Source organism: Arachis ipaensis, chromosome B02, assembly GCF_000816755.2.
Source record: "Arachis ipaensis cultivar K30076 chromosome B02, Araip1.1, whole genome shotgun sequence".
NCBI lineage: Eukaryota > Viridiplantae > Streptophyta > Magnoliopsida > Fabales > Fabaceae > Arachis > Arachis ipaensis.
In genome coordinates this window covers 9,037,727-9,047,955 of record NC_029786.2, presented here as the reverse complement: position 1 = coordinate 9,047,955, position 10,229 = coordinate 9,037,727, and the positions used below count along the sequence as shown (strand labels likewise).

The window sequence follows — 10,229 nt, the reverse complement described above, 5'->3', positions numbered from 1 at the left end:
CGGTTCAGTCAGAAGACATGTGATTCGGACCGGCCAGTTTAATAAGAAAACCTGTGAAACGTATCAGTTTTGTTTTTTAATACATACCTGTAGTATATATTAAAATAACAGATATAAACTACCAAATAAGTTATAAAAACTCAGACATAACAACTATTTTAAACCAAAAACAAATTAAAAACGTTACACAATGTTACATAGTGGTGAGGTTTGGAGTGATATCCCACAATGTTACATACATCACGTCAAGTTATCTCAAATGGACAACCCACGCCAAACTAGGTCCGTGCTACACCTACCATACTGTGAACCTACTGAGCATCTTCGTCGGCATTTGTACCAGCTGACCGACGGCATCTGCTACGACTATGTCCCTCAGCTCCACATAGCGTACATCGCCTAGGACGACGTAACATTCGCGTGTCCATCTCATTCAAGAAGCGCGTCATCCTGGGCCGACCTTTCGAGACGCGTCTCAGATATGGATTCGGTACGAAGCGAGGACCGTGGTACGCAGGCCATGTCGTCGGGTTACCTAGCGGCCTAAATCTTGCTCGATACACCCGCCGAATTTGCTCCATCTTATACACATCATGCACATACAGTTTCCAATCCAGTCGCTGGTTGGCGCAACATGCGAACACATGTCTGCAGGGGATCCGGTCCACCTGGAACTCACCGCAGTCACATCGTAGGCCACGTAGATCGACTGCAAACTCTAGTCCGCTTGGCATCTCACGCACCTCAAAGACCTCATTCTGCCGGTCAAAGCAACTGACCTGAATATTTCCTGAAGCAAGTTGGTTTGCATGCAACTTGGAGGTCACGACATCGGAGAACACATGGCCAGTATTAATCCGCGCATCTGCCTCCGCTCTCTTTCTAGTGAACAGCTCGTTTAGCCTGTAGAATGTTGCCTTGACAAGAGCAGTAACAGGAAGATTGCGTGCACCCTTCAACACTGAATTGATGCATTCCACTAGATTCGTTGTCATGTGACCCCATCGGTATCCACCATCAAATGCCAATGCGTACTGTTCGCGAGGAATTCGGTTTAACCAGTTCGTGTACGCCTCCCCCCGTTCCCGTAATCGCTGGTAACGCACTTCGTACTCTCGCACCGTCCTCGAATATCCTATAGGATAGCAACAAAAAAAAATGAATAATTGTAGATGTCAAAACAAATGTTGACGGTTATGTATGTTAATAAGTTACTTAAATTTAGTAAATAGTTACCAATGTTGACGACCTGCTGATCATGCTAACCCTGATAAGCCAATCACACCCGGACCCATACTGTGTACATTTTGCATAAAATGTCAATGGCTCAGACTCATACACCCGGTAGTCAACGCTTCGTCGTATGGTATAATCCTTTATCGCCTTAATAACAGCTTCCCTGGAACTGAACTCCATACCAACGGCAAATTCACCATCTGCGACCATAGGAACCTCTGCAATTGAAAACCAGCATAGGAAAAATCAAATAAAGACACAGAGATTTCAAAACCAATAATATGGGCAAATCTACAGTCACCGCCTCTAGTATGATATAAATCCGAGTCTGACAACATGTTATTGTGTCACTCTAATTAAAACAAGAACAACAGCAGAAAATATTTATTACGGGCCGGACATGCCGGTTCGACCACCAAGCCAAATGAACCGGAACCTAACCGATCCTGCTATTTTTTAATTTGTTATTTACGTAGAACCAGCGGTTGAACCAGTGATTCAGTCACCTGAACTGCTCGACCGCCGGTTCGATGCTAAGAAATATGACATCAATGAATGGTTATATAATGGCAACTAATTACTAATTTATTCATAACTATATCAATATCTGACTAAAAAAAAAAAATTCAAACACGACGTCTTATGTACCTGCAGTCATATATTCCGGAAACTCCGGAACATGCATGGCTTCCAAGTCCAAAACTCGCATGAATGACGGCTCCTCAAACGGCACTTCGTTTGCAAGTGCATTTGCCACCTCTGTCACATCTGGAGCCGTATTTCCATCACCTTGATCTTCATCTCCATCTGGACCAACAAACTCGTAGTTACTTTCGAACTCTTCTTCACTGTCACTATTATAATCTTCCCTTACAATATTCCGGTCAGCCTCAGATTGTTCAAACTCAACATACAACTCGATGAACGCGATCTGAGCCCGGTTTTCAATATACATTGAAAACATCTCTTGCATGCTTGCCTCGTCCGTCACATATTTGGTTTGAAACTGGATGAATCCACCAAACATCTGTATGGGATATCTGTAGAGCATACAGGATATCTTTCTTGCCCTCTCAGAATCAATCTTTTCACAGATCACACCTTTGAGCTCTTCAAATGAGATGATAAAAGGAATAACAACATCTAACGGATTTTCACAAATAAATTTTATTCCTTCAGATGTTTGTAGTAAAATCTGACCAAAATAATATACCTTTAATAACACTCTATCACTCATTTTTGTGAATCCCCCAAAAAAAACATAGAAACAGCTACAAGATTTTCAACTGTCAAACAGCAAATAATGAAGAAACGAGAAAGAAGAACAGGAGGGGCAGCCGCTCAAGCTCGGGAGGAAGACACGAGTGAGTAATGAGTTCACTTTCTACTTTTATATAAACTACTTATTACAACTCGCACCCTTCGACTAGGTTAACATGTTTAAAATAATCTTAAAAAATGCAATCGGACCATGCGACTTGTGCTCGCAGTTAACCAAAACAATTTTCATAAGTACAAAAAACGGAGGGTCCGAGTTCTTCTCAAAATTTTAGCATAGAACTCGGACCATGCGCCTTGCACTAAACGGAGGGTCCGATTAGGTGCATCCCATATTTTGATTTCCTAAGCCATGCAAATCGGACCGTGAGATTTCTGATGCAAAATTCAGAAACAAACAAAACTCACGGTCCGAGTTCTTCACTGTGATACTGCCAAAATTCTGTCCTACATTTACGTCTAGCACACCATGCTTCCATATCCAAAAAAAGCACACACTTAGTTTCCATTTCGATAAAATTGAGCCGAAAAAATACGTTTGAGAAATGCCACAAATTTTAGGTATGTGGGTAATAATTTAGAAAATTCTTTATGGTTACAATTTACAAATGACGCACGATGATATATCATAGAGTAAATTATTGCCTTAATGTCTTAATCCATAACGTTTTGGCCTTGGCAAAAGAAAGCTATAACATTTTGGTTAAGTATTAGTTTTACTTTTATCCTTTACGCTTTCAAAGTCTTACTTTTATCATAACTATATTATTTTATAAAAAAATATGCTTTTTCTTCTGTTATTATTTTCTTATTATTTTATCATATTTATTTTCAAATCACAACAACCACAAGACAAAAAAAAATTACTGCAACCACTAATATAACTGCTTACCATTACGATTTTTATCATTATCTAAAAGAAAATCAATAAATGAAAGGATCTTTTTTGAAAAAAAAAAAAATTTGACCAAAAAATAAAGTAAGATAAAATAAGATGTTGGGAATAAAAATAGGATGTTTTAAATATTAACAAAGGAATTAAGACTTACAAAAAAAATTAGAGAAATGTTTTTTTTTTTAAACAGTTCTGACAATTATTTCAAAGAAGACAACAAGACCTTCAATAAAAAATATCTTTTTTGGCTATTAATATTTATTTTTATAAGACTGATTAGTCTTTTTGCCAATATTTTCTCTTTATATCAACGGAATAATTCTACATAGTATGTTTAAATGGTTGATTTATCCATTAAGAACCAATTAGGATTAACAATTTTTTTTTGGGTTGGAAATCTTGTTATTTTTTAGGAATAATTGTTAGGGTCATTTATTTTTTTGTCACATTTTTTAAATATATATTGACTAAATTTATTGTATAAAACTAAAAAATGTTAATAATTTTTAAATTATTTTTATTTATAAAATTAGATAGAGAATATATTAGTTATTAACGTGTCATATAAGTATATTTTACAGAGAGATCATTAACAAAAGAAATTAATTAGTCTCACAAAATTCAATATTACAGACCGCTGAAATGAATATTTTCTTTTATTAGAACCTCATAGTCCTTCGATAAAATTATCTGCAGTCGAAATAGGTATTCATCCGAGAAAAAAACAATAGTTGCTTTGTATCATATATGTTCTGAGGTAAACTATTTTGTTGCACCACAAGATTGAGTAATGCTTAATTAATTAACACAATTAATTTTTTTGCAAATATTTTTTTTATTTAACTACACCAAAAATTATTTCAAATTCTATGAGAATCAAATTTCAAAAATCTCTCCCTCATTATTTGTTTATTACATCCACAATTATACAATTTTTATTTTAAAATGAAAGTCTTAAATTATTATATCATTAACCCTAAAAAAGATTTTTAAATTACCACAACATATTTTATAAAAAAAATCACTCAAATTCGTTAGTCTCAATTTATTAAAAATAAAAAACATAAAAAAATGTTAGTTTATGGCCTACAAAATAAAAAAGTAAATCATAAATAATAAATAATAACAAATCAATTTCAATTCTTGAATTATAAATGTTATACATATCAGGGAATTTCAGAGGGATTTTTTGTCGGAAAATCAAAAAAATAGATTAGCATAAATTACAGACGGAAAACAAAATCCGTCGATAATTTTGTCGGTAAAATTAATTTTTTTTCCGTGGAAAATAGTTACAGACGGAAAATCCGTCTGTAATTAAATAGATAAAATGCTACATTTTATTAAATTATTACAGACAAAAAATCTGTCTGTAATTTAAACTTTTCCATCTGAAATATTAGAATAAGGAGTTAGGTTCTCGAAACTCCCAATGCTTTATTTCACTTTTTCACGTTTTCCTTGAATTACTCCCTGCCTTCTCTCTCCCTTGAAGATGTGACGTTTTCCGCTGTCGCCGCCGCCGCGGCTCGCGTCGCACGAGCTCCCTCCGTCGCCATCATCGCGTTTTCTCCCTTCGATGCCATCGTCATATGAGCTCTCTCCACCGTGCTCTTGTCTTATGAGCTCCTTCCGCGCCGCTCTCGTCGCTGCTTCTTCTCTCGTCGCCAGAGGTTTGTCATCATCTCTTCTCGTCGCCGTTAGTTCAGGTAGGCCTCCGCCTCCTTCTTGTCCATATCCCTAACCCCTTCCATTGTGATTCTATTTTGATTTCATTATCCCTATCCCTAGCCCTGTCTATATCCCTGTTTTTTCTCTTGCTTTTTCTTGCAGGAAATAATTAGAGGCATTCCCAATCATTTGAAGATTGTTGACCTTTCAGCAGTATGTTCTAAATAACAGTTCTCTTCCCCAACCAAACTATAATTTCTTGTTCTTTAGAATATAAATGAAGTTTAGCATATATTAGAATTGTAACTGAGATTGTGTAGGATTTTCGTTTACGTGATATATCTGAGTATGAAGAGTGGTATGGCCAACCACACAGGGCACTGGAGTTGCAGGTAGTACATTTCAATGGCAAAATTCTCATTTTGAAACTGTTAAATTGCCTTTCATTTCAAACTGTGGAACCACTAATGATGCTTATATCCACTGCATTTAGTGGCATTTAGTCATTAGGAATTTAACTTTTCGATCTTGATTTCTGTTAAATTCTGGGAATTATGTTTTTATTATTTGTTTTAGTACTATAGTGTCAAAACTTAAAATGAATTTCCTTACAGTCACCCGTTGCCATTGTTTTATTCTTAATACTAAATTTATCTAATTTTCTGTATCCAGAAAGAAGCTATATATGGATTAACAGAGATTTTAAGGGAGGAAATAAGGAATGCACGCTTAGTTGCTAATCCTGGTTGCTATCCAACATCCATTCAAATTCCCCTTGTCCCACTGATAAAGGTTTGTAACTGAATATGCTTATTTCACAATAGGTTTAATATATAACTAATTTCTGTTTCACTGTTTTTGTCACTTTTATGGTTGTATCTGTTTTCCTTTCTTTGTATTTTGAGTTGTGAGATATGGTCTAGGGTGTTAAGCTTGGGTTACTTTCCATGTTAAGAAGCTTGTCTGTTAATCATCGCTCCAAAGATATTTATGTATATGGTATCCTAGGTATGTTACTTTCTTAAGAGATGTCCTATTTTACTATTTTAATTCTACTATTTTCTTTCTTTCATTCAAATTCTATTATACATTGTCCTAAGGTCGTATAATGAGACTGCATTTTCCTGTAACTATTGATTACTCCTCTTTATTTTGATTTGATTTGATTGAATGGTTGATTCTATAAAAAAGAATGGTCCTGCTGTCAAAGTCTGCCATGGTGATATTATATCGTTTGCTGCTCTTCCTCAGCACGGTATGAATGCTTTCCAGTTATCAGAAATCAGAATTTTCGTTTTTCTTTAATAAATGGGATTTCAGGTTTTTTGGTTCCCTCAAAAAATATTTTGTATCTTTTGTCCTCCCCCATGCCAGATAATGCAGCTGCTAATCGAAAATGTTACTTGATCAATTAAAAGAATTACAACAAGGAACTAGGCGATGGTAAAAGAGTAACTGCTCAACAGAAACATGCCATTGAAGACCTCAATGAAAGGCTGAGTGCTTCTATGCAGTCATATGCTGAAGCATATGCTATAATAAGTAGGTATGATCTATATAATAATTCTTGATTGTTGAGTTCTTCACTTCTTTAGTGTTTAATGTTGATGCAAGTGTCATAGGAGTGAAGTTGTTCAAAATTTGAACATCAATAATAAGTTAGGAAGTCAATTGCTTTGAATCAGGGAAACTTTTACAAGAATTGAATTTTTGTTATTAAACCTTTTGCCCCCACCCTAGTTACGCTAGCTGTATGTTTGATAATTGAGTCCCTCTCACTTGCTCCTCTGCATGCAGTCAGAAAGTAAATATAGCTGAACTCAAGGAACAATTAGATGACAAGCAGACTCAGCGAAAAGAGCGGGAAAAGGCCACAACTGATCTAAAGGCTGCTGTTTTTAGAGCCCAGTCTGAGGCTCAAGAGGAATTAAGACGACACACTGATGCTGCCTTAAGAAGAGAAAGAGAACTACATGAAACAATAAATAAGCTTCAGGTTTGAAGGTTTTGTCGCTAAAGTAGTAAGAAACTGTACTCCCTTTACTTTTGAAGCTTATAAGCTGTCATTCTTTCTGTATGTTGTAGGAGTCAGAGAGAGAAAGGTGTTTGCTAGTTGAAACCTTGAGGTCCAAACTGGTATGGTTCTGCTTATGTTTAGCCTACAATGGGCGACAACTTGTATATTTCATAAATAGCTTTGTGCCTTCCTTCCATTTTGTTGCAGGAGGATACTAGGCAAAAGATGGTTGTGTGTGATAATAAGGTTCGCCAGTTGGAAACTGAATTGCATGAGGAGAAGCTGACCACTGCAAATCAAACAAAGGTAATCATATGGTTTTGTGTGTGTATTATGTCCCCTTTTCATATTTTGGACTTGTTTACTATTTCGCTGAACGAAAATGTAAATTCATGGAGCAGAAAATAGAAGAACTTGAAGAGGAAACAAGAAGATTAAGCAAAGAGCTTGAGAGTGAAAAGGTAGATATCGAAATTTCATGTTCCAAGAATGTTTTTGTATAAAGGTGTTTGTCTAAATGATGTCTGCTTTTCACTGATTGCTGTTACTGTTAATGACTTATTTCTATGTGACTTCAGAGTATGACAGTATCTTATTTATATGTTGCTAGACTGATAAATTCTAATTAATAAGTTGCTTTAGCTTTCTAATTCAATATCCCCCTTATTCTATTCTATCTGTTATTTATTTTTTTTAGCTCTTACTTCTCTTCTTTTGGTGGTGAAGTTTCTTTATGTGAAACTGAAAATATTTGTTGCTGTTGTTAGCAGGCAGCTTGAGAAGAAGCATGGGCTAAAGTTTCTATTCTTGAGCTTGAGATAAATGCCGCAATGCGGGATCTAGATTTTGAGAGGAGGAGGTTAAGAGGTGCCAGGGAAAGACTTATGCTTTGGTAAGGAACAAGTTTCTATTTAATATGATCACTGGACAACTGTAGTTTGAAAATTATGTAAGGATGAATCTGTATGTATATAAAAGAATATTAGAGGACATCGCAGCAAGGAGCTTGAGAAAGCAGCAATCAAGATAAATAACCAGAGAAAGGTATCATTTGGCCAAGTTTAAACTTAAAACAAACACAAGTTCTTAAAATAACAACTATCATATAATAAAGTGTTTTCTTTTCTTTTCTTTTCTTAAAATAACAACTATCTAGGCTAGTTCCCTCATTCTTCTTCTGACTTATAATATCACATAGTCTCATTAACAAATGCCATGTGAACATTAGATGAATTCTACTGTTTTGAATGAAACCAGGGTTCTAACTTCTAAGAAAGATGAAATTGAAGAAACCAAGCAAGCAAAGCAGAGAAGAAACATCAAACATGGCTGCTACTGTTGGAATCACAGAATTTATTGGAGCAGAGATGATTGAGAAGGCAATTTCTTAGTAGATGAAGCTATTTTGTCCAAGCTAAAGTCAAAGAAGGCAAAGGTCCTTGTTGAGGTAAATCTATATTGCGCGCTTCAATTGAAAGGCAAATTCAGTTGCCAAATATTAGTATAGTTGTGATGTGTGTGTGAAGACCATTTAGAAGGATGAATTTTTGAAACTCTGCTTTGTGACAGCTTCTATATCAGCAAACTCTATAAATAAAGAAGAGAGATGTGTCAATACGAACTGTGTTTTCTTCCCTTTGCTGATTAAAATAAATAGAATATATAGAATATTATCTCAGTATTTCCATTAATCAATGTCACAAGGATCTGGTTTTTAAGATTTCGCGAGTTGCCTTATAAGCCATGAAAGTAATTAGGTACCTTGAAATATATTCTTTTTTTGGTTGAATAAGCCATTAGATTTTCTTTGTGCCAGAATTTCTTGTGCCAAAAAGGGAAGCATCAGTGAGAATTTCTTTGTGCCAGAATTTCTTGTATATCAAGAATGCTGTTGTATCATCAAACTTAACTCCTTGAGGCACCAAATTTAAGAGAACAGTGGTTTTCTTTAGTTGATGATTTGCTGCATTAGCTCCAACAATGCGAACCTGGTTGCGACTCAACAAAAGACTGGCTGCAATTTCCTCAGCTAGCTTGAAAACCAAAGGGAAGAACTTGTATATTGCAATGCTGATGTGGAGTTTAACTTGAAGTGGCTACACACAACCACAAGGAGATCCAGGAGGTGTATTTGTCAATGGCTCTGAGCAAGTCACCATCATGCAAAGGAATAGGATCAATATAAAATCTTGTTTGTTTAAATTGTTGAAAATGAAGGAACTAGTAGTGTCAATGAGTAATGTAAATAGTTATAGTTCTGTTAATGGTTTATTTTTTTGGGTATCTTTTTATTGAGATAGTGAGATATTGGCCAATGATGTTGAAAAATAACATCTAATTTTATAGGTATCATGTAATGAATATTATGTTTATTTATATGATTTTTGGCCTCTTTTTTTTCAATTTACAGTGTGTTTGATGGAAGAAATTTAAAAAATAAACCTAAAGTATTCATTTTACAATGGAAAAATTTTAAAAAATTTATATTTTACTTTGCCGACGGATTTACAGACGGATTTTCTATCTGTAATCATAGTGTGAGATGATTTTCCAAGGTTCAAATTACAGATGAAAAATCCGTCGAAAAATCTGTCTGTAATTACTGACGAAAAATCCGTCGAAAAATCCGTCTGTAATTACAGACGAAAAATCCGTCGAAAAATCCGTCTGTAATTACAGACGGAAAATCCGTCGGAAAGTTCGTCGCCTTTGGGAAATGGATAGAAAATTTACAGAGGAAAAATCCGTCGGTAACTGGTAAAAATCCGTCTGTAATTTTCCGACGGAAAAAAATCCGTCGGTAAATAATTTCCGACGGGGCTTTTACAGAGGGACAAAATCCGTCGATAATTTCGTCGGTAACCAAAAATTCGTCTGTAATAAAGACTAAATCTGTCTGTAAATCTGTCTGTATTAATCAATTTTCTAGTTGTGTCAATTATTCATATTTGTCAAGGTGAAAAAATTAGATGAAGAGCGTAAAAAAAAGAACAATGAAGTGAAACTCACGTACAGTTATTTTTATGTAAAATTAATTGTTAAGATTTGTTAGAAAATAATTTTATTAAATTTATTAAATTATCTAATAATTATTAAATATTAATTTCATATAAAATTAATTTTATATAAATT

General features: G+C 34.8%; 1 protein-coding gene across 1 annotated transcript; it reads left to right on the top strand.

The window, feature by feature from the left end:
- Positions 2,540 to 8,817, top strand: LOC107624814 (probable N-acetyl-gamma-glutamyl-phosphate reductase, chloroplastic). Its single transcript, XM_021116831.1, has 12 exons — positions 2,540 to 2,600; positions 5,036 to 5,118; positions 5,243 to 5,293; positions 5,401 to 5,472; positions 5,753 to 5,872; positions 6,499 to 6,626; positions 6,878 to 7,076; positions 7,166 to 7,216; positions 7,305 to 7,403; positions 7,499 to 7,558; positions 7,865 to 7,989; positions 8,355 to 8,817. The coding sequence occupies exons 1-11, from the start codon at positions 2,540 to 2,542 to the stop codon at positions 7,874 to 7,876; spliced, it is 936 nt and encodes a 311-aa protein (XP_020972490.1). The 3' UTR covers positions 7,877 to 7,989; positions 8,355 to 8,817.

Excerpts from the sequence above, each read along its gene's own strand:
- LOC107624814 (XM_021116831.1), top strand. The coding sequence starts at position 2,540 with ATGAAGAAACGAGAAAGAAGAACAGGAGGGGCAGCCGCTCAAGCTCGG. Across the intron at positions 7,217-7,304 it reads AAACCTTGAGGTCCAAACTG|GAGGATACTAGGCAAAAGAT; the intron begins GTATGGTTCTGC and ends ATTTTGTTGCAG. Across the intron at positions 7,404-7,498 it reads CCACTGCAAATCAAACAAAG|AAAATAGAAGAACTTGAAGA; the intron begins GTAATCATATGG and ends TTCATGGAGCAG.